This window comes from Molossus molossus, unplaced genomic scaffold, assembly GCF_014108415.1.
Source record: "Molossus molossus isolate mMolMol1 unplaced genomic scaffold, mMolMol1.p scaffold_m16_p_19, whole genome shotgun sequence".
Classification (NCBI taxonomy): domain Eukaryota; kingdom Metazoa; phylum Chordata; class Mammalia; order Chiroptera; family Molossidae; genus Molossus; species Molossus molossus.
Genome location: NW_023425354.1, coordinates 1,420,879 through 1,448,572, shown reverse-complemented (window position 1 = coordinate 1,448,572; position 27,694 = coordinate 1,420,879). Strand labels below are relative to the sequence as shown.

The following is a 27,694-nucleotide window of genomic DNA, read 5'->3' as shown; positions in this document are numbered from 1 at the left end:
TGTGCCTGTGTGTGCCTGTGCACGCGCCTGTGCCTTTCTGTGCACGTGTGCCTGTTTGCCTATACATGTATGCTTGTCTCTGTGTGTGCTTGTCTATGCATGTGCCTGTGTGTGCGTATGTGCCTGTGTGTGCGTATGTGCCTGTGTGTGCGTATATGCCTGTCTGTACACGTATGTTTGTCTCTGTGTGTGCTTATCTGTGTATGTGCCTGTGTGTGCATGTGTGTGCCTGTCTGCACATGTGTGCTGTCCCTGTGTGTATCTCTGTGTGTGCGCGTGTGTGCATGTGTGTGCCTGTCTGCACATGTGTGCTGTCCCTGTGTGCATCTGTGTATGTGCCTGTGTCTGCGTGTGTGCCTGTATGTGCATGTCCCTGTGTCTGGGTATGTACGCCTGTCTGTACATGTATGTCTCTGTGTGTGCTTATCTGTGTATGTGCCTGTGTGCATGTGTGTGCCTGTCTGCACATGTGTGCTGTCCCTGTGTGTGGCGGCTGCCCCCCCGTTTCCCGAAAGGAGCGGTGCTGCCACGTGGGTGAGCTCCACTCTCGCCCGGAGATGTGAGGCCACGTGCAGGGCTCTGAGCACCCCAAGAGCGTGAAAGCTCCGAGCTGCTGAGTGTGCGGGGCATTGACTCACCGCTGACCTGCCACTTGACTGTCAGGGTGAACGCCGGTGCACGGGGTGACGAGGGCGCGACCTCGTCTGCGGGTGCCTCTGTGCGACATGGTTGGCCCCACCCGTGCCCGGCTCTCCCCTGCCTCTCCCGGCTCCCTCACGCCCACTGCTGCCCCGCCACCAGGCCGGGTTCGCTGACTCATTGACCTCGGGTGTGGCAGGGCTGCCCCCTTGCCTGTGTCCCCACCCCTCTGGCAGTCCCGGCCTGTGGTGGCTCCTGGCCCTGCGTTTCCCCAGCCCCCGCTCTGCCCGCTGGGCCCGGGCCCTGGATTTCTGAGGCGCTGAGGGGAGCAGCGTCCTTCCCGTGGGTGCTGGGAAGGTGCCTGCCTTGGGCCGTCCTTTGAGAGGGTCCGGGAGCCCAAGGAGGGGGACAGGTCCCGCTGACCCTCGGGCTCCGAGGACCTTCGCCAGCCCTCTTCTGAGGCTGGAAAGGACACCAGGACGGGACAGCAAGGTTACCCCTGACGGCTAAGGCACCCACACTCCTTGGGCAGCCTGGCAGGGGTCGCAGCCTCCTTCCTGTGGCGGGGTGATGTCCCTGCAGTGGCGTGGTGCCCCCGCTATGCTCCAGGAGCCCCGTGCCTGGTGACTCGCACATGCTCAGACCTCGCTCTGCGCCTGCATGTGCCTGTGCGTGTGGCTCCGGTTCTGAAGGGTCACCGTGGGCTGTGTGAGCAGTGCAGGCTTGCAGCTCGACGCGCCGTTGGGTCTGCTGTGCGTGTGGCGTGGCCCCGGCCTGCGGCAGCTCCGAGGGCAGGGACGCCCCACTGCGTTCCCGAGGGTGTGTTCTCCTGAAGATGTTGACGTGACCTTGGAATCCTGGGGCCCAAAGGGCGTGGCTGTTGGCGTGTGCCCTGCCCGGGCCGTTACTGGGCCCGGGGGGCTGTCACCACTGCTTGTTTTGCGTTCATTGTTCGGATCTGCTGCTACTTGCAAAGGTCATGGGGTTCGAGGGCACTGCTCTGGGGCCGAGTGGGCACCACCACACTCTGGCCTGCGGCCCGAGAGCTGGAAGTGGACCCAGAGCCCAGCACAGGCAGACCCTGTGCCACCGGAACACGGGCCGGGCTCCAGGCGGCTTCCTGGTCCCAGAGCCACGGCTGTTGCCCTGAGACGTGTTCAGGCCGAGAGGCAGGGAGCAGCAGGGGCCAGGAGCACCTCTGGGCGCTGATCTGGCCGGGGTGGCTGGGTTTCCCATGTGCGCCGTGGTCACAGCGGCTCAGAGCATCGGCAAGATAAGGCCGCAGCAAAGCCCGGGAGCCTCGGCCCCAGGGGGTGCTGACGGGAGCTGGGGTCCCCTCCCCCCGGGTCTGTACCCGGCAGGGCAAGGTGGCAGCAGCCTGGCCTTGTGTCGCAGCTGTCCCGAGCATGCCCCCCAGCTTGTCCCCGGGGCTCCCTTTCAGCCGAGCACGGGAGCCTGGTTCCTCATGCCCTCTCTGGCTCCTGTCCCCCTCGGCTCGTTCCGACAGCTCGAACCAGCACATGGGGGGTCGGGATGGGAGAGGCGAGTGAACTGGCGTCCTCCCTGCTGGCTGGTCCATCTCAGCCCAGCCCCTCGGTAGCTGGCTGACCACGCGCGGTTCCAGCTCTGTCCCGAGTGCAGGAAGCCACGGCGGAGGCTGGGCCGTCCTGCTGCCGGGAGACAGTCCGAGCGCCCTGGAAGCACACCCTCCCTCGGCCGACACCTGTGCGCCTGGCACGGAGCCAGACTTCTGGGGACGCAGCCCAGCAGTGTCCTGAGAGCGGCTGGGGCCCCGGAGAGCGGTGGTGTGCCTGGACGCCCAGAGCCCCCAGGAGGCAGGGCTGTGGGCCCCACAGGGTGGGCACCTGCCCCTCGGCTCAGGTGGTAGCTGGTGGACTCGGACCGTGCCAGTTGGCAGAGATCCACCTGCAGATGGCTGGTCGTGGTCGGTGCTCCACGTGTCCTGTGTCCATCAGGCGGACACAGCGTCAGCAGCTAGTGGAAGGGCCAGGTGACCAAGAGGAGCTGGCCTCCCCAGGACCCAGCCTGCTTCCAAGAGGGAGCGTGGCCCAGGCATGGGCTCTGGGGCAGTGGTGGGGTCTGGGAGGGCAGTGCCATCCCACTGGGGCCTCCTGCAGGGTCCCAGGAGCTGTTCCTCGTGGCTGCCCCCCAAAGGAACCTGTGGGTCATGTGACCCCAGGCGTCTGGGCTATGAGCAGGGAGGGCCATCCTGGTGCAGGTAGCTCGGGACAGGATTTGCCAGGAAGGGACCGCCCTCGAGGACGGGTGGTGTCCTGCTCCGACTGTGTCCACGGCCACCAAAAATGTCCTCAGCATGTATCTGCTGGTCAAACGAATGTGGCCCGGACCACATTCCAGCCCCTCCCTCTGCAGCCACTGGGGCGGGGCCCCTTCAGGCCTGTGCTCCGTGACACCAGGCTGCAGCTGCCTCAGGTGACAGCGTCCTGGTGCGGACGCCTTCCTGTTCTCCACCCTCCCTGCAGCTGCGCCGAGGGGCACCTGTGTCCCCGGAGCTTTCCTGCCCGGGGGTGCTGGGAGCCCTGCTGGGTCCCCAGAGGCCTTCAGCCCACCCAGTGCTGCCTGCTCCCCGGTCTGGTGCCCCACTTCTGAGTCAGTGGGGTGACGGGGTCATTGATGGGAAATACTGACTCCCCCATCTCTCTTCCCTGCTGCCTTGCCGTCCAGGAGACGTTCTCTTCCAGATGGCCGAAGTCCACAGGCAGATCCAGAACCAGCTGGAAGAAATGGTGAGTCCAGCTCCCTCGTGTGGCGCTGGGCAGGCAGTGCAGGTGGGCTCATGGGAGGCCGGTGCTCAGCACCCTTCCCAGAGCCTCCCAGCTCTGAGTGTCACCTGTCCCTGATCAAAAAGCCCCTCTTTCCCAGGGGCGCCTGTCCCAGGGTGGGGCCCGCTGCTCCCACCCCACAGCGTGCCCCCGCCGCGCGCTGTGTCCCCCGCCACACGTGGCGCTGACAGCGTGCTCTCCTCTGCAGCTCAAGTCCTTCCACAATGAGCTGCTCACGCAGCTGGAGCAGAAGGTGGAGCTGGACTCCCGGTACCTGAGCGTAAGTGCCCGTGACACCTGCCCTGGCTCTGCTGACTGTCAGGCCCTCCCCCTGAGAGGCTGGGTCTCCTCCGAGCGCCCCACCCAGGGCTCCTCTGGCCCTGCGGGTGAACCCCGCTGCCTGGCTCGCTGCACCCACTTCCTGGTAAAGATGGTGACGTGATGCCACTGCTCCGTGGGACCCACACAGGCCCCGTGCCCACCACCATCCCCGTCCAGGAGAGCCAGGGGCTGGGCTGTGCCGGGGTCAGTGCTCCCAGCCTGGCGTGGGAGCCGAGGGAGCGGGGCTCACCCGCCTTGCCCTGCCCTCGCCCCAGGCCGCACTGAAGAAGTACCAGGCGGAGCAGAGGAGCAGGGGCGACGCGCTGGACAAGTGCCAGGCTGAGCTGAGGAAGCTGCGCAAGAAGAGCCAGGGCAGCAAGAACCCCCAGAAGTACTCGGACAAGGAGCTGCAGGTAGGCTGCCGCCTGCGGGGGCCGGGCTCAGTGCAGGGGCGCGGGTGCACGGAGAGCCCCAGGCGACCCTCCTGTCTCAGGACCAATGGCCTTTGCAGGCAGTGGGGGGCCCCCCTGGCTGTCAGCCCCTCGATGGAATTGGGCAGAGCCAGGCCCCACTCTCCTGACAGATTTAGGAGCAGCAAGTGTCCCATGTCCTGGAGTTGGCCAGGTGGCCACTGTGGTGCTGGGGTCCCCCTGCCCTGCTCTCTCAGCCTCAGTGGGGTGCTGGAAGGCTCTCCCCCACAACAGCAGAGAACCACATGGCTCTGCCCGCCCTGTCCTCTGCGCTCCGACCTCGGAGTGGCCCCAAACTGTTTTCTAATCAATCTGTGCTGCCGGCCTGGCCTGAGCCTCTGGCCCGCGGCCTCCAGCAGCCCTGCAGCGCGAGGCAGACGGCACGGGGGGCGAGGGGCAGCCCTGCGTCATCTTGCCGGCGTCGCGGGCATCTGTGCTGAGCAGGGCAGGGATTTAGGACAGGCCGGCACTCCCGGCTCAACAGCAGCCCAGCCAGTGGACCCGGATCAGGCCCAGGACACCTGCTCTCTGAGGTCACCTGTGACTCCGACACGGAGGGAGAAGAGAACTGGGCGCCCACCTGTGTGTAACGCAAACAGTGGGCAGGAGCGGCAGCCCTGGGAAGCACCCCAGGCAGGTGTGGGCTGGCACTCAGGTGACCCCTCACCTCTGAGCCCCCCTTCCTGCTAGCTGTCAGGTTGGCAGCTGGGTGCACACATGCGCACACCGTGTGTGCACACGTCTGTGCACACGTCTGTTGGTGCCCATGAGCACCTCGGGCCTCACGCCGGGAGTGAGAGCCGGTCCTGCCCCTGCTGAGCGCGGTGTACGTGAGCAGGCCCACCTGCTGCGGCCCTCTGCGGGGTCGGGAGGGGGCGGCCTGGACAGCAGGAGAGCACGCTCTGCAGGAGGCCACCCAGCGGGGGGAGGGCAGCAACGCCCTGATGCCCAGCACACAGCCGCTGTTCTGCCGAGGCCTGTGCGTTTCTCAGCCACAGTGACAGGCCCTGCCTGCCTGAGTCGCCTCCCCGCTTTGCCGAGGCCAGGGCTCATCACCCCGGACTCTGTGCAGGCACGTCCCTGGGGGTGGGCTGTGAGCGGGCACCTAGAAGCCCTCGTGCCCTGGTGCACGTCGGGTGCTCTGTCCCACCCTTGGTGAATTTGGCCACTTTGCTTCCCGAAAGCCTTGACCAGGGGACAGCGCCCCCACTGCCCGAGAGGAGAACAGCACCCTGCCTGCCTGCCTGGGGCTGGCTTGATGACCAGCAAGGGGACTTGAGGCCAGCCTGTCGGGGTTCAGCTGCCAGCACAGCTGTCTCTCCTGGAGGGTCTGTCGGGTATCAGTGTCGAGATGGCGTGCGTGCCGCACACGCACCCACGTGGAGTGCGTACCGTCTGTTTGAGGACACAGCAGGGACGGCCCAGCAGGGCCCAAGCTGCTGTCTGTCTACGGACCAGTTCTGGGCATCACGTAGGAGTGGAGTCCGCGCACACGGCCTCTATGACTGGCTTCTCGCACTCAGCAGTGTGCTCAAGGTCCGTCCAGCCTGTAGCAGGTGTCGGAGGCTCTGTCCCAAGCTGAGTCCTGTCCCTGGAGGCCCTGCTGTGACCCGCTGTCTGGGAGCCATCGAGTCTGCAGTTGGAGGGTGGAGGTCAGGGCCAGAGAGTCCTGGAGCTGGGCAAGCACAGGGCCAGGGAGGTCGGAGCCTGTGGGCCGGCCACGCCCACAGTGTCCACCCCACCTGCGGCGGGGCCACACTCACGAGACCCTGCTCCGCTGAGTGCGCGGCCCCTCTGCACCTGGCTCCCGGTGGCCCCGTGTGCTCTCCAGCTCCCCCTGCCGCGCTGAGAACCTCTGGCACAGCCCTGGCCGCCCGCCCCGTGCTCCTGCTCTGCTCTGGACCTCGGTCGCCGAGCCCAGAGGACGGGGGTGGTCCCTGGGCTGCGTGGGGCCAGAGGGGACACACGTGGGTGCCCCAGACTTAAACTTTTTCTGTGGGGAGTGTGGAGTTTCCTCGAGACTGAGCCTTCTTCCCTGTCCAAGGGCACCCACGACCCAGGCTTGCGTGCCCTGCCAGCCCCCGTGAAGCCCGGCCACCCGGGTCTCTGCCCTGCCCGGTGCTCGCCCTGCCTGGGGCTCTCAGTGAGGAGCCTCCCAGAAGGCATGGCGGCCTGTCTTCCCCTGTGGCCAGCTCCACCCGGGCACTGCCACCAGGCCTTGGCAGTTGGGTCTGGGCTCTGTCCTTCTGGCCCTGTGGTCATGGCGAGCTTAGGAACCTCTCGGCCTGTCCCCCGTTTGTAAGATGGGGTACCCCCTCTCCCTGCTTGGTGCTCAGACAGGAAAGGCCCCTTCCCCTCTTCTGGGCATGGCTGCTCTTCCCCTCAGCCCAGCCGTCGTCCGCTTCCCCGAATCTGCTTTCTCTCTGTGGCCCTTCACCTCGAGGCTAGTGGTGGTCATTTCCCAGAAGACTGCGCGCCTGCGGGCGCTGTGCCCACCTGTGCCCCGTGGGCCGGCCTGCCTCGTGCTCTTACCTCAGTTACGTTCAGGGGAAGGGAGGGGCAGTCGAGCCCCGTGTGTGTTCTGCCCCCGGTGGTGGGGAGCCCCGCGTGTGTGCTGAGGGGAAGGGGCCCCTGGCCTGGCCCTCTGAGCTGGCGGAAGACCCCCAGTGCCTGTTGGGGTGCCCCTGATAGCTTCATTGAGATGCCCGGCAGCCTAGGTCCGTGACCCCTGGGCTGCTCCCTGTGGCTCCTGCAGCTCAGGGACCTCACGTACCGGACACACTGGCTCCAAGCTCTTCCTGTTCGCGGGTCACCGGGGACTTCAGGGGTTGTCCCCAAGCCGAGAGAAGAGGCGGGAGAGGCAGCTGTGCCCACACAGTGTCACCGAGTGGGGTTGTGTCCCTGAGCCAACCAGAAAGTGGGTGAAGGCCCCAGGAGGCACGAGTGGCCTGGGGAGCCCCTCGGGTTGGGGAGCCCCTCGGGGTTGGGGAGCCCCTCGGGGTTGGGCATCAGGCACAAGGTAGCCCTTTCCTCGGTCCTTTGGAGACTTCTTGGTGTCCTGTGTCTCGCAGTCTGCAGGGCTCCTCTCGAGGGCCGTGGCCGCTGGGGGCAGGTCCCGGGCCCCACGGTTGGCACAGGGGCCCTGCCGGGTGCCCTCCAGCCACACGGAAGCCCGGGGCTGGGGCGGCGCCGCAGGCTCCCTGGGCGGAGAGCAGTGTTCCCGAAGCTGGGCCCACACGCCGGCCGCCCAGGTGTGGGCGCTGCGGCAGGAGGCTCTGGCACGGGGTTGTGGGCGTGGGCTCGCTCAGAGCTTGGCAAGGTGGGTGGTCTTTCACAAGTCGCTCAGTGGGATCTCTGTGTGCCGTCTGGAGCCTGGCCCACCTGCTTCCCCAGCCCACACTCGAGCTCTGAGTGTGGAACTCACCGGGAGGGTGGCGAGGGCACCTCGGAGCTCCTGGGTGCCCGTCCAGCGCAGGCCTGCATTCTCTGCCCTCCAGGCCTTGGGGTTCCTGGGCCCATGCACCAAGGACAGGCTGTGCCCAGAGCGGCAGTGCCTGCCCGTGAGGTGGCACAGGGGTGGGGGAAGGCGGTCAGGTCGACCAGACTGCCCGGAAGAGCCGAGCTGAGGGCGTCCGTCCCGGGCGGTCCTCCTGGAGCGGGGCTGGGTCGAGCGGTCACTGAAGAGCTGCTGTAATTGAGGCTGTGCTTTGGGACTTCCACAAACAGAACCGGTGTTAATTGCGGGTCGGAGACAGGCACGCAGCGGCACTTGGGGCGCTAAGTAGGACGGAGGGTTCTCTCTGGAAGTAGGCGCGCTCCCAGCCTGCCCTCTGGCCCAGGGCCCCCCGCACCCCGTTATCACTGCCGGGCAGTGTCCTTGAGGAGGCCCCGGTGAGCTCCGTGCGGAGGGCGTGCACGTGTCCAGGGCACGGTCACAGGTTTGTGTGGCGACCTGCCCCTTTGGTCTGGGGGTCCTAGCCCAGCAGGCAGCCCCTCCATGGGTGCAGGTGTGAGGGCTCCCGCTGCGGTCTGACACGGGGGCTGGGCTGGGGCGGCTGCCCGAGAGCTGCTGTCTGTGCAGAGCCGGTCAGGCACAGGGCGTGTTCTCCCCCGGGACCCTCACCCTGGGAGGGGCTCCGTGACTATTAGAAAACCCCGTGGTCACGTCTGTTCTTGGGGGTACAGTGGGGTTGGAGGGGGCTGGGGTCAGGTGTGTGCTTCCCAGTCCGCCTGCAGGCTCTGGGTGTGGGGGGAGGAGCCACCAAGACCCCAAGCAGTGTTGGGGCCCCAGAGGCAGAGGTGGGTGCCCAGGGAGCAAAGGCTGGAGGCAGACAGGTGGGCATAGTCCCTGCTCAGGGTTTGAGGTACTTGCTGGCCGACCTGCCGCAGGACATGCAGAAAGCCAAAGCCGGGAATGTCGGGGAGCCTTCAGGTGGCCCAGCTGTCAGAGCTGGAGCAGCAGGCAGCCCCGGCTGGTTGTGGTTTGAGGGTTCCTGGGGTGGGGGGCCAGCGGCAGTGGCCATGTGCTCCATGGGCTGGTGGTGACAGTCGGCTGCCCCCCCCCCCGGCTCGCTCCTTCTGGAACCGTGTGTCCCGGTCACAGTCTGAGAAAGGGGACCTGCCTTCTATTTCAGGGGTGTGTTGAACAAAGGAGAACGAGAGAACCGTAATTTAGGTCGTCACAGAAGACAGTGGCGGGGCGGGGCCTGCAGGCACTGGTAGCTGAGGCCCCGGCCTCCGCCGTTCCGTCACAGAGCCGGGGGCTGAAGGAGGGCGGCCTGTGGACGAGGGTCAGGCCAGGGACCTGGGAGCAGAGAGGAGCCGGAGGCCTCTGACCGTCTGTGCCCAGAGGCGGCATCGGGACATTCAGGGTCCCCTGTGAGGACTCTGCCTGTGGGATGGTGGCCGGGAGGGACTCTGCTCCTTTGAACCCCAGGACCACGCCGCTGCGGCTGCCTCAGCCCCCACCTCCCCGGGTAGGCGCAGGGCTGCGGCCCGGGCGCCCCGAGTGTGCTGACGGCCACCCTGAGACCCTGCTGGGGCTGGAGGGCCTGTCACACAGCAAGAGTGGCCACAGCAGACATGACGAGAAGCAGGAAGTTGTGAAGTTTCTGGAAGGTTTTCCGATGCAAAGCCACTGTGAGATACATACATGTATTTTTCCCTGTTAATCCTCACCTGAGGATATTCTTCCACTAATTTCTTTAGACAGAGCGTGAGACAGACGTGTCCATTGGTTGCCTCCTGCACAACCCCCACTGAGGCTGGAGATCGAACCTGAGACCCTTTGGTCTGCGGGGTGTTGCTCTAACACCGGCCAGGGCAGCCACTGTAAAAATATCTTTGTCGTTTGTCCCTACTAAGTGTTTGGGATCGGGTGTGACGTGGGCCGCCACACGAGCAGGGCTGTCCTGCCAGGAGGCAGCCATGTGGACCAAGTGGCTCAGCCCCTTCGCTTTCTGATGAGGAAGCTGGGACCCAGAGGCCTGAGCGACTTGGCAGAGGTCACCCGGCATCAGTGAGCCTCTGGCCTTCTTCAGCCCTCGGAGGAGCGGAGCAGACCCCACACCCACACGGAGTGGGTCCTTCAGGGGACATGCTCCCTGGCACCTCCCTGGGCCGTGGGATAGGAGGTCTGTGGGTCTCCAGCTTTGCCAGGGTGCCCTGCTAGCCGGTGTGGGCAGCAGCACCCCACGCTCCCTCCAGGGTCTCCGTGGAACGCTGGCTCGGGGTGCTGTGGGCACACGTTAGCCAGCGTGTGGTGTGCAGGTGAGCGGGGGTGTGGGCAGCTGGAATCTGTTGGCTGTGGGTCCCTTGCCAGCCTCACGACAGCTGGGCCTTTCCTAGGCAGAGGGGAACCAGGGCTCACGGTCCCTCAGCCACCAGGGAGGCACGACACCTTCTTCCCGAGGGAGGTCCCGCGACACCTTTTCATGCTGCCGCGTGGCTGGGCCCTTCAGACCAGAGAAGGGGCACAGGCCTCGACCCCGGCTCCAGGGAAGCCACTGGAGGCAGCTGAGCAGTGGCCCTTGCTGTCCCTTCATTGTAATGAGCTCGCTGCCCCTGCCCCTGGATTAACCGTGACCTGCAGCAACAGCTGACTTATAAGGAGCAGGGACCTGGAGGGACAGCTACAGGTTTCTTTGTTTTTTTTAAATCCTCACCCAAGGATGTTTTTCCATTTATCTTTTGATAGAGTGGGGGGGAGAGAGAGAGAAACATTGACGTGAGAGAGAGAGACATTGAGTGGCTGCCACCCACACGACCCAACCCGGGGCCGGGACAAACTGCAACCGAGGTACGTGCCCTTAGCGGGAACTGAACCCGGGTCTCTCTGGACCGCAGGCCAACGCTCAACTGCTGAGCCAAACCGGCCAGGGCAGTAAGGGTATTTTTTCATTGATTTTTTAGATGTGAGTGGAAGGGAGGGAGGGAGATGGAGAGAAGCATCGTGTGACACGCTGGCTGGTCACCTCCCACATGCGCCCGAGCTAGGGATCACACCTGCAACCCTCGACAGGGAATCGAACCCGAAACCCTTCGGTGCATGGGCCGGTGCTCTGACGGAGCACACCAGCCAGGCCAGCGCAGTGGGGAACGTGGGAAAGCGCAGGGCCCGTGGATAAGTGAATCATCGCTGTTTGTTCTAGAAGGCCCCTCCCCCACCCCTGAGTCACCCTGTCTTTGGAGGGAAGAGGAGACATGTGTTCTGATCACTTTTGTCTTCTCGGATTACAGGGCTGTTCAGCCCAGGGTGACTAAGTGGGAGCAGCCTGTGGGTCTTAAGCGCTTTCAGCTGGGTGTTTCTGTAGTGCTGTCGCCATGGCGCCCACTGAGCAGGAACACCAGAGGCAGGGAGGGGCCTTGTCAGCCCGCTGCTAAGTCATCGGACGTGGGCCTTGCCCTGCACCCTGCACTTCTGAGGGTGTGCCGCCCACAGAGGGGCCAGAGCCTGTGGCGGGGGCGTCCTCCCTCCTGTCCCCCGGGGGCGAGGCCCTCAGGTGGCCTAATTTCCAGGATCCGCCTGGTGAGGCGGCCTGTCTCCAGCAGTTGTCGTCCCGGGAAAGGAGGTCAGGGCAGCCACTGTTCCTCGACAGAAGTGCCCGCTCTGCCCTGCCCGAGCCCCGGGTCTGGCGCTCCAGCCGTGGAGCAGCCCGGGCCCTGGGTGGACGGGGCGGGCTCTGTCCGCACGGCCCCACTGGGTGGCCACGGCTCAGACCCAGGCAGCCCCTGCCCGCTCCCCGGAGGCTTGGTCCCTGGGGAGATGCTGGTGCCCCCGCGACCCCTGCCGAGCTGCCCTCCCCCCGAAGCTCCGGCTCCCACTTGAGACCTGTCTGAATAAATGGAAATCTTAGAAATAAAACACCTGCCCTGCCCATGCTGGAAGCTGCCAGACCTGCTAATGAGGCCAGTGCCTGCCCCCGTCCTGCAGTCTCTCTGCCCAGGGAGGGGCACTTCGATGCCAGCGGCGGAGCGCAGCCTGGAAACCCAGAAACCGGCCGCCAGCACCCCAGGGCCTGGGCCCAAAGGAGCCGTTCCCTGCAGTGTGCTCAGGGCGAGTGTGCCCAGGGGGCCCGCGCCCTGGTTACGTTGCTGTCCTGGGGTGACCGTGCCTTTTCTTCTCCAAAGTTCCCATTTAGGTGACAGCTGGCATCGCTCTGGGTGGCCTCGCCTGGGCACAGGGTTGCCATGTGCCTGGCTCACTTGAGCCCACATACCCTCCCAGACCTGGCCACGCTGGAGCTGGTGGGGATGAGGGAGCAGCTCCCAGGGAGGGGAGGTGGTGACCCGGGACCTTTTAGGGGTCTCCTGGCACCAAGCGGAGCCCGCTGGGTGTGAGGACAGGGACCGAGGTGTCCTTGTCACCAGCAGTGTTCCTGATGGTGCCCTGTGGGGGAGGAGGGACAGCGTGAAGTAGTCAGACTTCGGGGGCTACAGCCCAGTGTTGAGCGTTGTTTTGGTGATGGGGCTGGAGGTGGGGACACCAGGGTACCCATCTGTCTGTCTCCCTGCACATGCGCCTCACCCTGAGCCAGCCCAGCCCCTTCCTGTCCTCACAAGCGCCTTGTGGACCTTCTGGATCGGGGGGGGGGGGGGGGGGGGGGGGGGGGCAGTCTCCTCGGTAGGCGCCTCATCCACCATTGTAGACAGGTGGCCTCTGAGGGGTCCCACATTGCATCCTTTCCCAGTGTGCCTTGCCCAGGCCCACTGTCCCACTTCCTGGGGAGCCACGGTGTGGGGCGGGGCAGAGGCAGGGGCACACGTTCTGGAACCAGAGGAAAAGTACGCTGAGCTGCCCTGCCGCGTGTGGGGGAGGGGGAGGGGAGGGGCAGGAGCAGAGCAGCAGAGCCAGCCCTGCTGGAGGGGGGCCTCTCGCCCATGCTCAGACCTTCTCCAGGCCTGGCGGGGTCTCTCCCCAAGTGCCACGCTGGGTCCCCTCAGGCACAGTCGTGTGGGGGCAGGGCTTTATTCCTTGAGACTGTGGCCTTGGTCTGGGGGTGGGGTAGCTACTTCGAGGCCTGTTTAAGCCACCCTCCCCAGGGAGTTCAGTGTGGGAAGTGGGTGGTCTGCAGGCCGAGGGAGCAGCCTGCCTCCTTGGCGAGGCTTGCTCAGGCTGGGGGAGCAGGGCTGGCTGTGCTGGGGACAGGCCCACACCCCTGCCGCTGAGCCTGCTGCAGGAACAGCCTGCTCTGTGCTCCCACCCGGTCGCCCACCCAGCTTGGCACCGCCTACCCGCCTGAGTCAGAGCTGGCGCTCACGCTGATCCAGGCCAGCAGGGGAGGCTGCCCCCTCGTGGCCCAGGCTTGCCCCTGCCAGAGGACGGGCTGCTCCAGGGAAGAGCTGATTCTGCAAACGCTGCTCCCAGACAGTGCCGGCAGCGCTGGCCAGCTGGCCCAGTGCAGATGCCCGGGGACGCGGCAGAGCCCAGCAGGTGTGCCCTGGCTGCCCCTCCTGCGCAGGGCGGCCCCCCAGCCTCTGTGGGGCTTTGTGACAACAGGTTTCCAGCCTGCGAGTCAACGCGTTCTGTGTGCCCAGCTCAGCCCTGTCTCCTGTGCCCGCCCTGCGGGTTTGGGTGTGCATTGGCCATGCCCCAGCTTGTGCTGGCTGAGCCCTGCTCAGGGAGGTTCAGCGGCCGGAATCGGGACCTGCACGAGGGGCCACACTGCCACCCATCTCACTGAGAGTCCGCCAGGGCGGCCTGTGCGAGGGGCTGCCAGGGTTCAGAGGGCAAGGGGTCAGGGGTATGTGTTCCCAGGGGACAGGCTCAGAGCTGCCAGGCTGTAACTTCTGCTCAAATCCCATTGGCCGAAGTGAGTCACACGGCCGAGGTTCGCACCAATGGGCTGGCTGGGAGCTGTGCTCTGCCTCTGGGGGGCGGGGCGGCCGGCACACCTGGAGAAGGACAAGGTTCCCCTCCCACAGTGGCCTCTGCCCACACTTTTCAGCCCAAGCCCCTCCTCCTCCTCCCTCGCTGGTCAGAGTGCCTGGTCTTCTGTCCAGCGGTCTCCCGCGGTCAGAGTTTGCGTGGGCCACTTTTTTATAACTGTAAATTTTGTTAACTCGACATGAAGTTTACCATTTTCAAGTTCAGGGCATCGGTATGGTCACCCTTTTGTGCACCGTCACCGTCTAGAGCTCCGCCACCCCAACTGCCACCGTCCCCACGGGCTGTCAGCTCACCCCGCCTCCTGTCCCTGGAGCCCCTATTCTGTTCACCTGTTCCTGAGGACTCAGTCGAGTTGAGGTTGTTTCTGTGTGGGTTTTGATGGTGCCTGTCACAGTGAGTGCTCCGTCATGCAGCCGGAGTGGCTGCACCTGGCAGCATTGTCAGGGAGCCAGAGCTGAGTGTCGGGGGCTGCAGCGGCCCCACCCCGAGACCTGGGCAGGGGCAGTGGGCCTGGAGCTCAGTGCTCTCCCCAGGCACACGCGCGGCTCCGCATCCGGCCTCTGCGAGGCTGTTTGTCCCCACAGTTTCTCCACCCCTCACAGGGTGGCACTGGGGTTGGGTGGCTTCTAGTGGGAAGGTCTGTGGCCTGGTCACTTTCCAGTCCAACCTGTGCAGGCCCCAGGCACTTGCTCTTCCAGGAGTGTGAGCTGGCCCTACCCTCAGGTGCTGGGCTCCCTGCTCCCAGGGGTGACCCCTTGTTCCAACCCCTCCATGAGCTCACGTCCCAGACGCTCACCTCAGCCTGGTTATCTGGAGAAGAGCTGCCAGGGGTGTGGCCTGTCTCCAAGTCCCATTCCTCCAATCTGGGAAACGGCGGGGAACCCCTGAGCCTTGCGGCCATCCCTCCGGCAGGGCTCCCCCGTCGGTGTCCGGTCTTCGACTCTCCCCTGCTTCCCGTCTGAGCTGAGACGGGTTCTGGAAACACCCATGTGCACGGGCCTGGGGGTGCCCAGTGAGGCAGGACAGTGGAGACCCGGCCGAGGGAGGGGCTGGTCTGGGCACACAGCACCCCCCTCCTCTGAGGAAGGGCCCCTCAGAGATGCACCTGACCCCTCTGCAGATCGCCTGCCCTGGGCCCTTGCTGGAGGTCAGACCTGTGGCCAAAGGCGTGGGCAGAGGCCCAGGGCCAGCGGGGCGTGTGGGCTGACGGACGCGTGGGCTGGACGCTGTCTGTCGGCTCACGGCGCTGCCTCTCCCCACCCAGTACATCGACGCCATCAGCAGCAAGCAGGGGGAGCTGGAGACCTCGGTGTCGGAGGGCTACCAGACGGCGCTCACGGAGGAGCGGCGGCGGTTCTGCTTCCTGGTGGAGAAGCAGTGTGCCGTGGCCAAGAGCTCCGCCGCCTACCACTCCAAGGTGAGCATGCGGCCGAGGCGGGCGTCCGGCCCGGAGCTGTGACGGAACCCCGGTGCTGATCACCTGGCATTCCGGACTCCCGAGGTTCTAGCAGGAAAGCGCCCGGGTCAGAGGCTGCGGACACTCTTTCAGAAGCTGCATTTGAGAGCAGTGTCACCGGCAGCCTGAGAGGGTCCGAGGGCCAGCCCCTCGGAGCACCCGCCCTGGCGGGAACCCGTACAGAAGCCCTCAGCCCCGGGACACAGGCCCTGTCCCCTGTGAGGGCAGCAGCTTCAGTGGCCCGTTGCCCGTAGTGCACAGGCAGGAGCTGGAATGTCCCCGGACACTCAGAGAGCTTAGCACTGAGCACTCTTCAGACCAGTAGGGCGCACACACGTGCGCTCTCGTGCATGTGCTTGATCTGAGACCAGCCTTCTGCCCCCGGGGCCTGATCACTGGGAAACAGATGCCCCCCCACCCCCACCCCAAGCTTCTGCCTGCCCGGGCCTGCCCCAGGGCTGCTGTCGTCGGTGAAAACCAAGGGCAGTGCCGAGACCTGCACCCGCTGTGGGAGCTGGGAGGGTTCCCTGGCAGCCCCGGTGTGGAAGGGGGCAGAGGTGGCGGCACCGCCCACATGGCCCCAGGCACCACCTGGTGGTGGCCGGCCCTGCGGCAGGTCAGGGAGAGTTCAGGCCCGTTGGTGCCGCAGGCAGAAGTCAGCCATTGTCCTTGGGGCACCAGTGTCTGAGAGGTGACTCCTGAGTTCCCAGGCAGCTGGGCTCAGCCCCCCTGGGCAGGTTTGGAATGCACAAACCCCCTGCTGGGGCACCAGGGCAGGGCCTCGAAGGCTGTGCCCAGCAGCCGGCCACCAGGTACTGCCCTGGACATGGCCCCCAGCTCTACAGCAACCGGAGCTTCATGTCTGGGGGGCCCTGGGCTGTCCGGTCATCTTAGACCTGAAGCCACTCAGGGGCAGCGCCCTGACTCTGGGTTGTCCCTGCCTCCCCGCTGGCCCTTCTCATCAGAGCCGAACAGTGTTTCCTGCTCGGGCCGGTGCGTGTGGAGCGGCCACGGTGCTGTGTCAGCTGACAGCGCCCCTCGTGCCGAGGGCTGGCCCCTGGGCCACACCGCCGGTGGTGGAGGGGCCGCGGCCTGCTCAGGAGGCTGTCTGCCCGGCTGTCCTGCTCTCCCCACAACCCCTCCCTGCCCTCGTGGCTTCTGGGCCCTTCGGTCTGCCGGGGTGGTCTTCCCAGTACCTGGCGGTTTGTCCACAAAGGATGTACTCATTCTGTGGCTAACAGTGCGAGTCTCTCTTCTCACCTCCTCCTGTGGTCCCCCAACCGCACCGCTGACTGGGGTAGACCAGCCCCTCTCCCAGGTTGGGGTCAGGCCCCAGTGGCTTGTGTGGTGGGCACCGCCTGGGAAGGAGCAGGCTGTAGTCCCGGCCAGCTGCGCCCTCCTGGGGCTGCACCATGAGGTCAGCAGCGTCCTGTCAGGAAGCCCCGGGATGTGCCGGAGCCCGTGGTCGGCCTGACCCCGCCCGTCCTGCTTTGTCCAACGCAGGGCAAGGAGCTGCTGGCTCAGAAGCTGCCGCTGTGGCAACAGGCCTGCGCCGACCCCAACAAGATCCCGGACCGTGCCGTGCAGCTGCTGCAGCAGCTGGCCAGCAGCAACGGCGCCATCCTCCCCGGCACCCTGTCCACCTCCAAGTCCAGCCTGGTCATCTCAGACCCCATTCCGGGGGCCAAGCCCCTGCCGGTGCCCCCCGAGCTGGCCCCGTTTGTGGGGGTGAGTGCCCAACCTCCAGAAAGCCTGGGGGTGTGGGAGGACGGGCCCCGCAGCCATCGGCATCCCCGCTGCGCCAGGGCTGTCCACACGGCCAGGCCCCGCAGCCCCCCTTGCCCCTCTCCCCACAGCGGCTGTCCGCCCAGGAGAACGCACCCATCGTGAATGGTGTCTCGGGCCCGGAAGGCGAGGACTACAGCCCCTGGGCCGACCGCAAGGTGGCCCAGCCCAAGTCCTCTTCGCAGCCGCAGACCAAGATGAGCGATTCCTACTCCAACACACTGCCTGTGCGCAAGAGTGTGGCCCCGAAGAGCAGCTACGCCACCAGTGAGGGCTCCGCGGGCCCCACAGCATGACAGCACCTGAGGGGAGGTTGGGGGGCCCTGAGGCTCTGCATGTGCACGTGTGTGCCGCACCCTGGGGACCCCGAGACCTCCATCCCGGACCCTAGGGCTTCTCAGGGCTCCCTGTTAAGTCTGGCAAATGGGGGGAGGGTGCCCAGAGCAGAGGGGTGAGGGCTGAGGCTGAGCCCCCGAGATGAGTGGCAGGTCCGAGCCGACATCCCCAGCACACAGGTCCTTCCAGAATCTGAGTGCACACAGCTCTGGGGTCCTGGCAAGTGTCCCCAGGATGGACGGTCCACTTGCAGCCCACCTGGGGCCGCAGAGCTGGTGGGAGGGGACCGTGCCGTGTTCCCCACTTAGGGCACATCCTCCCTCAACTCCCTGTCGCCTGCAGCCGAGAACAAGACGCTGCCCCGCTCCAGCTCCATGGCGGCCGGCCTGGAGCGCAACGGCCGTGTGCGGGTCAAGGCCGTCTTCTCCCATGCGGCTGGGGACAACAGCACCCTGCTGAGCTTCAAGGAGGGTGACCTCATCACCCTGCTGGTGCCCGAGGCACGGGACGGCTGGCACTACGGCGAGAGCGAGAAGACCAGGATGTGAGTGCGCGGGCAGCAGGCATGCGTGGGGCAGGGCGAGCGCTGTCCCTGACCCGGGACCCTTTTGAGGCTGGTGGTCGTGGTCGTAAGGTTTCCACTGCAGATGACCTGATGGTCACCACACCTGACACCCCCTCCCCGGCACAGGGCCCTTGCCAGCACCTCCGTGGTCCTAGAGCTCCCCTCGCCCCCCGTCTGGACTGGGGCCCATGTGCTGGCACCTTCCCTGCTGGCGGGTTTGTGGCATCTGCCTCCCACCAACTGCCCCCACATCTTAGGGTGGAGCTAGGGTCCTGGGAGTCAGGTTGAGGCCACAGGCTGGGCCTTCATCGCTTAACGTGACCCTGTGGAGTCCGAGACCAGCTGGTTCTTGCTCAGCCTGGGGCTGCGGGGTCAGGGGCTCCACCCTCCCACTGGCCCCCATGTCTGTTGGTGAGATGGGCGACTCCCTGGGGCACAGTCAGCCCTGACACAGCAGGGGAGGGGCTTCCCTGTAGCCGCTGGGCGGGGCTCTGGCAGGCACGCCCCCTCCTGGCCCTCTGGGCAGGGATCCGGCAGACACGCCCCCTCCCGGCCCTCTGGGCGGGGCTCCGGCAGGCACGCCCCTCCAGGCCCTCAGGGCGGGGCTCCGGCAGGCACGCCCCTCCAGGCCCTCAGGGCGGGGCTCCGGCAGGCACGCCCCTCCAGGCCCTCAGGGCGGGGCTCTGGCAGGCACGCCCCCTCCAGGCCCTCAGGGCGGGGCTCTGGCAGGCACGCCCCCTCCAGGCCCTCAGGGCGGGGCTCCGGCAGGCACTCCCCTCCTGGCCCTCTGGGCGGGGCTCCGGCAGGCACTCCCCTCCTGGCCCTCTGGGCGGGGCTCTGGCAGGCACGCCCCCCTCCTGGCCCTCTGGGCGGGGCTCTGGCAGGCACGCCCCCTCCAGGCCTCCTCTGGTGTTGGCCCTGTAACTTGGCCTGTGGCCCCCTGGGGCTGAGGCCCTGCCTGCTCTCACTGGTCTTCCTGTTCCAGGCGGGGCTGGTTTCCCTTCTCCTACACCCGAGTGCTGGACAGCGACGGCAGCGACCGGCTGCACATGAGGTGAGTGTGCTGGCCTGGGGGGCTCGCCTGGGGTTGTGGGGAGAGTGGGTGCTGTCAATGCCCTGTAGGAGCAGCCTCAGGCTCTCTGGGCACAGTGCCTGGCTGGCCCCTCGAGCTGCTGGGCTCCGGCTCTGGGCTCGGGACGTGGAGGTGCACTGTGAGGAGGGTAGCCGCTGTGTTCCCTGGGCAGCCTCCTTCACTGACCCGAGGGTGGGGCTCCTCTTGTCCCCAGACCCTCCCGCTCAGGAGGGTTCGAGAATTGCTTCTGGAGCTGTGGGCGGGCTGAGCAGCTGGGAGGGCAGGTCGCCGGGGGACCCAGCCCAGCACGCCCTCTGCGTGTCTCCCCGGCTCCCCGTTGTGCCAGCACTGAGGGGGGGGGCCCAGGGGCCAGATCAGCTGCCCCAGGCCACTGGAGGGCTGAGTGCGGCCCGGGGGTGGGCCGGCAGGACCCGGGCTGGCCCTGAGCACCTCGCGCCTGCAGCCTGCAGCCGGGCAAGAGCAGCAGCACGGGCGACCTGCTGGACAAGGACGGCCTGGCCCTCCCGCCCCCCGACTACGGCGCGTCCTCCCGGGGCTTCCCCGCCCAGACGGCCAGCGCCTTCAAGCAGAGGCCCTACAGCATGGCGGTGCCCGCCTTCCAGGTGAGCGCGCGGCCTGGGCCCCGGGGCCCGCGGGGTGGGTGAGCCGCAGCCCCCGCCAGCACCTTCCCTGGCACCTTCCCTGGGTAGGAGCCTGGGCTGGTGGAGGACCTGGTAGGACTCTCGCAGATGGGGCACCTGCCCCTCCCAGGCTGGGACGTGGCTGGACCTCTGGGGAGAGGCTGACCAGCCTGGGGGACACCTGGTGCCTCAGGGTCAGGCGGGCCTGCGGTCAGGGAGGTGCTCTGGCCCCGGGGCTCGGTTTCGGTGCTGAGGGGGGGACCTGTTGTCTGTGAGCCATGAGTGTGAGGCTGCACAGTCGGGTTGGCTGCTGGCCAGAGGGCGTAGGCAGCGCTGACCCCCCAGCCTGAGCTGTTCTGCGTTTCTTCCGCAGGGTCTGGATGACTACGGGGCGCGGGCCGTGAGCAGGTAAGGGCTTTCCACGCTGTCCTTGGGAACGGGGGTGGGGGGGTGGGGAGCAGCCCCCCTCGTGGGGCCTGGCTGGAGACCGCGCAGTCTCCTCCCCGGTCAGGGCAAGCAGGGCCGTGTGCCGTTTTCTGGCTCCCACCCGGAGCGCCCCCAGACCTCAGAAGAGCAGACCTCCAGGAAGGGGGCCCGTCCCGAAGCCAGAGCCCAGGACAGGGCCCAGGGGCAGTGCCGCACCCAGCGCTGCCTGTGCGGTCCATGGGGGTGGGCCTGGCCTTGCCCGGGTTAGAGCCAGGTCCCCCCGGCACTCGGGCTCCCAGCAGGCCCTGCAGGAGCCCCCTCCAGCCCTCCGTGGCTCCGCTTCCCTCCCTGGCCTGCCTCGTCCCCTCAGCATGGACGGCACTGCTGTCCCTGCGCCTCCTGGCTGGGCTCTGCCCCGCCCCAGCTCCCCACCCGGCCCCTCCCCCACGGCCAGGCGCCGCAGACCCTGAGCTGGGCGGCGCGGCCAGCAGCTTCCTCGCTTTGTTTCGCAGCGGCAGCGGCACGCTGGTGTCCACAGTGTGAGGACGCTGACCACGCGGCTGCTCAGGACAGCCGCCCGTCTGTCTGGTCTTCATCGGTTTCCTCCTCAGCGCTCGTTCCTGGGTCATTTCTTTCCCACCTGCCCCTCTTGCCTTTGGTTGGTGACCCCAGACTCTGAGATCCCCAGGGTCCATGGTGCTGCCCATCTCTGCTCCTGTGTTTACACGCCCTTCCGCGCCCCAGGGGCCCGCCCCTCGCTGCAGCCCCGACACACTGCCTTTCCAAAGGCTCGCCGCGAGCCAGCGCTGACGTTTGAAGAAAAAGAAAAAAATCTTTAAAAAAAAAAAAAAAAGCTGAAAACAGGAAAAGACTTTTTTTCCTGAAAACAAAAACAGAAAAAACAGATATGCATGGACTCCGGTGTACGTACTGTTATTCTGCATCTGACTTCCCCCGGCACACTGGCCTCTGCCAGGACGGGAGGGTCTGGGGCGGCTGCCCCCGCCGGCCCCTGAGGAAGCTGGCCACTCCTGCGGGGAGGCTGGCCTGGCCGGCTCTGGAGGGCTTCCGGCTCCATGGACGCTGAGGGACCAGAGACCAGAGCGTGGCGTTACTCTCAGGCGTGGCGACCTCGCGTGGCGCCCTGGCGGGAGGGGTCGGGGGCAGGCGCTGCCCGGCCGCACACGGACATTCCAAAGACTCCAGAGACCACCCCCCCCACGAAATCGGTTCTTTACCCGCCGTGTGAGGGAGTCTCGGCCGTCCGGCTGCACGGGGCAGGGCGCCCTGGAGGGCGGTTCTGCCCATAGGCCTGCACCCCGGGGAAGCAGGCAGCCCCTGCTCCCCTAAATGCTCCCGTCTTTTTGTGTGTCTTGGCGACTTCAGAAAGAGACACGCTGGACTCAGTGGCTACTGGTATTGCCTCTTCATACCCTGAACCCGGAGGCGCGCGAGGGGCAGCCCCGGGAAGCTGTGGGCGCGCCTTCGATGACGGGAGTCTGCAAAGGCCTCCCTGGGGCAGGACGTGGCTGCGAGCGTTCACGACGAGCCGCTCCAGACCTGTGTGTCTGCGGAGAACGAAGCCAGAGCACGGACCTGGGTGCGGGCCTGCTGTCGGTGTTCCGGTTCTGCAAACAGATCTCCAACCCAGGGATCCCGTGCTCGGTGGACGAATGTAGACAAAATCGCAGGACCTGTCCGAAGATGCAAAGTGCTGAGGATACTTTTCCCGTTTTTTAAAAATCTGAATTGTGCCCTGTACTGCAGTGGTTTGAATAAAAGTTTTATTTATTGCATCGAGTTGGGTGTGGCGCCTCCTTCCAGCCCAGGCGTGGGCCCCACACACTGTCCCGGGGCGGCCGCTGCCCCATGCGCGGGGCGTGGCCTGGCCCTGTGGCGTGCTGTGCTGCGGCCCCTGGGTCCCGTCCGCAGCCTGCGCCCCGCCTCGGCATCCCTCCTGCACTGCACCCACACCCCTCTGCTCCCTTGCAGCCCCGATGTGGAAGTGGCCAGGTTCTGAGCCGCCGTCCCAAGTCCGTAAGTGCCCGGTTTGCTCGTGCTGGTCAGTCTGCCTTCGCAGGGGCTCTGCACAGACCCTCTGGCCTCTGCCCGGTGGTGGGGGTGGGGCCCGGTGGTGGGCCAGCCTCTCTGCTCGGGGCTCGTGGATTTCCTGCCTGCGGCACCTCCCCCAATGCTAGGCGTGGGTCTGGCCTGTCTTCTGTCTGGGCTCCGCCTCTGCTGGGTGCTTTGGCCACAATCAGGGTGGGCCCAGTGATCGGACTGTGGGCTCCTTGGGCTGAGTGTCCCCTCAGACTGGCCCCTGTGGGCACAGGTCTGAGCCTGCCTGGCTGGCTCCCGGGTCGGTGAGTACTGCAGCCCTGAGGGGCTGGGAGACCAGGGTGGGACCTGGGGACGGCTCCGTGGCTCCGTGTGGCACAGATACGTGAAGGCAGGAGCGTGTTCGCCCTGTTGGGCACGGGATGCCCAGGTACTGCTGCCTGCTGCGCCCCTCCCGCTGCCCTTCAGCCTGGTGACAGTCCCTCCCCAATCCTCAGCAAACAGCCAGCAGGGTACGTGGGGGACCACCTGGGTCCCTGTAGCCCCTCAGGGCGGCCAGCGCTGCTCACTGAGCCCACCCCCGCCCGAGATCACTGAGGTGACGGTGCAGCTCCTGCGCGGTCCTGCATGAGGGGTGGTGTCTCAGCCCCGCCGGGCTCACGGCCGGCACCCTCCCTGCGGACAGTCGGGCCACCCAGCGGCGCTCGCTCCCCCCGTCCCTGCCTTCGTGTTGGGGAGCGTCAGCATGAGCTCTGGAAAGTTCTGGAAACACATGCTCCTGAAGTTGGGGACAGAGTGGAGATGCCTCTGACGGCGGCTCAGTGGTGGTCGAGCCTGGGCCTCCTCCGCCCCTGCCTCTGCCTTCTGGGAGGGGCCACCCGCCAGAGCTGCTGGGCCGAGCCGTCCTGGCCTCGGGGGCACGGAAAGGCTGGAGACCGGGACACGTCCCTTGGTGCGAGGCAGCCCCAGTGACGCAGGGAGCACGCGGTACAGCGCCACCAGCCACACACCACCTGCCCGATGACAGCTGGGTGGGAGCCTGGAGCCACAGCAGCGGGGCGAGAGCCCCGCCCAGTTCTGCGTGCGTTTGTGGCCCAGAGGGGCAGAGGAGACTCGGTCCAGGAGGGCCGAGGGCAGAGGAGACTCGGTCCAGAAGGGCAGAGGAGACTCGGTCCAGGAGGGCCGAGGGCCCGAGGGGCAGAGGAGACTCGGTCCAGGAGGGCCGAGGGCCCGAGGGGCAGAGGAGACTCGGTCCAGGAGGGCCGAGGGCCCGAGGGGCAGAGGAGACTCGGTCCAGGAGGGCCGAGGGCCCGAGGGGCAGAGGAGACTCGGTCCAGGAGGGCCGGGGGCAGAGGAGACTCGGTCCAGGAGGGCAGAGGAGACTCGGTCCAGGAGGGCCGAGGGCCCGAAGGGCAGAGGAGACTCGGTCCAGGAGGACTGAGGGCAGAGGAGACTCGGTCCAGGAGGGCCGAGGGCCCGAAGGGCAGAGGAGACTCGGTCCAGGAGGGCCGGGGGCAGAGGAGACTCGGTCCAGGAGGGCAGAGGAGACTCGGTCCAGGAGGGCCGAGGGCCCGAAGGGCAGAGGAGACTCGGTCCAGCAGGGCCTGAGGCTGTGGGAAGAGCACTCAGGTGTGAGGACAAGGACCTGGGGAGTGAAGCTGCTGCAGGAACCGCCCTGCGCGCTCTCCGCTCTGGACCTCTGGATGCACCGAGGGATGACGCCCTGCTGGGCCAGGACTCAGCTGCTCTCAGAATCACTCCAGTCACAGGGTGGACCCCAGAACAGTTCCAGGGGCTCCCTGACACCTGCAGCCCTCTGCTTCCTCAGGCTGGAATCAGCTGCCCGCTGACCCCATGCCGCACGGTGTCCCGAGGCCTGGCTGGGGCCTGGACCCCATGCCTGCCCGCTCCCCACGGGACCTCAGGCCTGCTCGGCACCCAGAGCGGAAATCCAGTCTCTGTGAAGGCCGCCGCGGGTCGTGCCCGCATGCCTCCTCCGGAGTGTGCCAGTGGCTCTTGGTGAGGGGACAGTTGTGCCCTTGGAGCCCTGCCAGGGGTCAGCCTGGGTAGCGCCAATGTGACGGGGACGGTGCCTCTGGCCGAGCTCTGTGCTGGCACCAAGCAAGCCGTCCCGTGTGCTGGCCGGCCATCTCGGCGGCCACGGTGCTGCTGGGGGCCCCTGCCCGGGAGGTGCCCAGTGTCCGCAGGGGAACTGCAGTGGACCTTGGGTCCCAATCTTGTCCTGTCCTGCCATCTCAGTGTTGACCCCAGTCCCTCCCCAGGGAGCCCACGATCAGGTTCCTTCAGAGATGACAGGACCTTCCAGAGGTGACAGGTTCTGGAGGGGCTGTGCCCTTCCCCGGGCGCTGGGAGGGGAGCGCGTCCCATCCACCCTGGTTTCTGGCCGGGGCTGAGAGGGGTTGTGGGAGGGAGCCGCTCCGGCCTGGAGTGTGTGCGACGGCTGCCGGTCCTCAGAACAGGCCGCGTGGACAGGCATGGAGGCCACAGCCACGCAGTTTGGGGGGGCAGGTATGGAAAGTTGGGTCAGAGGCCAGACACCGTCCAGGTGGGGCCTTTCTGGTGCTGCAGCCCGAGCGCTGCCCCTCAGCTGTGCTCACAGGGGCGCCGTCCCCCCGGGCCAGAGGGCTCGCTCCTGCCTCTGCTCAGTCCTCGGCTGCAGCTGGACACACCTGCCCTGTTTCCAGTCCCCAGGACCACTCACCCGGCTGAGGACAGCCAAGGGCATGGAGTCCTCCTCTAGAACCAGCCTCTGCTGGTGGCAGCCAGGGCATGGGCCAGCCTGTGCCCTATGTCCAGGGGCAGACGTCCCTGGTCACAACCGACCTGGCCTTGGGAACCCCCACGTGGCCCCTGCCTGGGGCCACCCCACCGAAGCTCGTCTGGACAGAGCAGAGCTGAAGAGAGGCCCGAGTGGGCAGAGCCCGAGGCCCGCGCGGGGCTGGAAGCGGCCTCTCATCTGGGCCGGACGCCCTGCGTCAGAAGAACCTAACCAACTGGCACCTTGCAGATGTCGAAGCCTCGTGGTCAGACTCCCTTCAGTCGTACCTCCTTTTAAGAAGCGCAAAGTGTCTCAGTTTTTCAGAAAACACCAAGTCCTCAGGAAGCACAGGGTGAGGCCCCCTCCCTGGTGCTGGCTCCCTGGGCCCGCCCGCAGCCCAGCCCACCCAGCTCCGGACCGGCCAGAGGCTCCTGCCCCAGGTAACGGCCGAGCCGAGTGCTCTGCGGAGTGTGGTCCTGTCTGTGCCCAGCCCCCGTGTGCCGCCTGCCATCAGTGCTGTCACCCTGCCTGCTGTCCTGAGCTGGGGCTCCGAGGACAGGCTGCCGAGGACCAGGCAGGGCGCTGGCCCCTCGCGCTCATCCTGTGCCATCTCCACCTCTTGTCTGGCCCGTCCGTCTGTCCGTCAGCTGTAGCCTCGGCATGCAGGGGAGGGTGCGGCCCCCGTGGTGCCAGGTGGTGGACACCTCAGGGAAGGTGGTCAGCCCTGCTGCGGGGGACCGTGGGCCTCGGCCCTGTCAGGTCTGTGGCTGCCGGGGGTGTGGGCCGTGTCGCTGTGGGGCAGGCCCCGGCCACCCGCTGGGCCCTGGGATGCGGGCCAGGCTGTGTGGGCTGCTGGGTGGTGTCTGTCGACAGGCCTGTCTTCACAGCAGCTGGGCCGTCTGGGGGCGCACCGCCCCCCCCGCAGGGTTGATGATTCCAGGTGGGGGGTGGGAAGCGGTGCATTGCGATCAGCGGGCCTTCTGAGGGTCGCAGCCCAGGGGCCTCCTTGGCTCCCCAGTGGTCTCCACGCCCTTCCCCGCACCCCGGCTCTGGGCTCAGAGGCTGGCCTCAGGGTCCAGAGGGTACCATCTGGGGCACAGCTGCTTCCAGCACCCCCACCCTAAAAGCCCTGTCCTCTCCTCCTCAGGAATCCCTTCGCCAGCGTCCAGCTGAAGCCAACAGTGACCAATGACAGGTCTGCTCCCCTTCTCAGCTGACGGCCACATCTGTACCCGCCGCCCCTCCCCTGCCAGCACCGCCCCCTCAGCTGGCCTGGGCTGGACCCTGGCTGCTCCCGCAGACAGGACCCCTGGGCTGTGACCCGGAGAGCTGAGGGGCTGCCGGAGCAGGACCTGCTGGCTGGGCTGTGGGGCACAGCGCCCACCGGTGAGGGGAGGACATCCCAGCAGGTGTCTGGTCAATAAACAGGCTGCCTACCTGAGCTGTGCCGTGGTCTGTCGCCGGGGGCGGGAGGCCTGGGGCACGGGGAGGGGAGGCCTGCCCTCTTCTGTGTTGGGTGACTCTGTCACGGGCACCTAACCTCCCGGCAGGCCCTCTGCCGGGGCTGTGCTGGGCCCACACCTGCTGGCAGTGCCGAGGGGCCTGTCCGCCCCACTCCGCCCTGCCCAAGCCTGGTTCCCACCTCGAGCTGCTGCTGGGGCCCCGCCTCTCTCCTCCCCATCCCTTGTGAGAGTGGCAGGTGGGGTGGCCTGGGTCCCTGAGCTGTGTGCCATTGGGGGAGGGCTCTGCCCCCTCCCTGCCCCAGCTCCTTCCATGTTGCAGCTGAAATACCAGATTTTAGAAACTTCACAGATGCTGGGGCTGAGTACTGTCATGGTGACACGTTGGAGACAGCAGCCCTCGTCCCAGAAGCTCCAAGCAGGGCTGCTCCTCCCAGACCCCAGGTGGACACCCAAGTCTCTCACCTCACAGAAGGTGGAGGTGGGCCAGGTGGGGGCAGGTGGAGACTGAGGCAGATGCTTGCAGTGGGGGTGCACAGAAGCCCCATCTCTGCAAAACACTCCTGCCTCCCAGCTCGCCACTGCCCCCTTGTGCTGAGGGACAGGCTCCCCCCAACACCCCCAAGGTGGTGGGGAAGGGCTTCCTGAGGAGGTCTTTGGGCACCTTCCTTAGGCAGGGCCCAGTGTGGGCAGGAAGAGAGAGCTGCAGGCCCCACCTGGGCACACTGGGGGCTCAGGTCACTGTCTCCCTTCACCAAGGTGTGCCAAGGGCCTCCCTCCTGCAGCCCCCGCCACGTGGTCAGGAGGGACTACTGTGCGCCCCAGAGAGCTGGCAGCTGGGCCCCCCTCCAGCACAGCCAGCCCCTCCTGCCCAAGGCTTTATCTGAAAACCCCAAAGAAAACACGCTTAGCATAAAGGCTTTGTTTCTTAGCTTGATTTCTCTTAAAAAACAAATAAGGAAGAAAATCATTGCACCAGCATCCTAAACCTCAAACTAATCAACAAAAAACACAAACTCAAACGCATCCCCACCCACACTCCCGAAGCAACAATAAACTTACATCTCTTTGGCAACAATAACTTAAAGTCCTCCCACCACTTCCGGGCGCTGGACAATAGCTGTTACAAAAATACTCCTTGTGCTGCCCCGCCCACCCCCCAGCCCCACCCCTTCTCCGTCCCCTCCCCTACAGGCAGGGCGCCGGACAGGGCTGACAGTGCTGCCCACAGCAGCCAGGGCGGGGCACCTCTGGAAAGGGGCTGAGGTGGCAGGGTGGGGTCTGGAAGCCCTCCCGTCTTTCAAGCGGTCCCCCTGGCTCCAGCAGGGGGCCCAGGCAGGAGTCAGCCCAGACCCTGTGGGGAGGGAGAGCTTATGTTTCTAGCTGAGTCAATGAAGGGGAAATGCAGCCACAGACTTTGAGGTAAGGGAGGCAGGGCCCAAGGGCCGGGGTCTTCTCCTTGCACTGAGCAAACCCAAAAGCAGGCGGAAGGGG

At 66.4% G+C, this 27,694-nt stretch overlaps 1 protein-coding gene across 7 annotated transcripts in view; it reads left to right on the top strand.

The window, feature by feature from the left end:
• The window catches only part of BAIAP2 (BAR/IMD domain containing adaptor protein 2), a 53,391-nt gene extending 27,231 nt beyond the window's left edge, over nucleotides 1-26,160 (top strand). For 2 of the 7 annotated variants that reach the window (XM_036269236.1, XM_036269242.1), the window contains exons 4-14: nucleotides 3,346-3,407; nucleotides 3,652-3,723; nucleotides 4,040-4,177; nucleotides 14,887-15,039; nucleotides 16,582-16,806; nucleotides 16,935-17,130; nucleotides 17,542-17,743; nucleotides 18,750-18,818; nucleotides 19,300-19,459; nucleotides 19,851-19,885; nucleotides 25,888-26,160. In XM_036269236.1, the coding sequence (XP_036125129.1) occupies nucleotides 3,346-3,407; nucleotides 3,652-3,723; nucleotides 4,040-4,177; nucleotides 14,887-15,039; nucleotides 16,582-16,806; nucleotides 16,935-17,130; nucleotides 17,542-17,743; nucleotides 18,750-18,818; nucleotides 19,300-19,459; nucleotides 19,851-19,885; nucleotides 25,888-25,957 (1,382 nt within the window). In that variant the 3' untranslated portion in view covers nucleotides 25,958-26,160. Of the gene's footprint in view, nucleotides 1-3,345; nucleotides 3,408-3,651; nucleotides 3,724-4,039; nucleotides 4,178-14,886; nucleotides 15,040-16,581; nucleotides 16,807-16,934; nucleotides 17,131-17,541; nucleotides 17,744-18,749; nucleotides 18,819-19,264; nucleotides 19,460-19,850; nucleotides 19,886-20,415; nucleotides 20,757-21,895; nucleotides 21,941-25,887 lie in introns of those variants that run through there. The other 5 variants (XM_036269241.1, XM_036269238.1, XM_036269239.1 and 2 more) reach the window with 5 other exon arrangements.
• The last annotated feature ends 1,534 nt before the right edge of the window (nucleotides 26,161-27,694 follow it).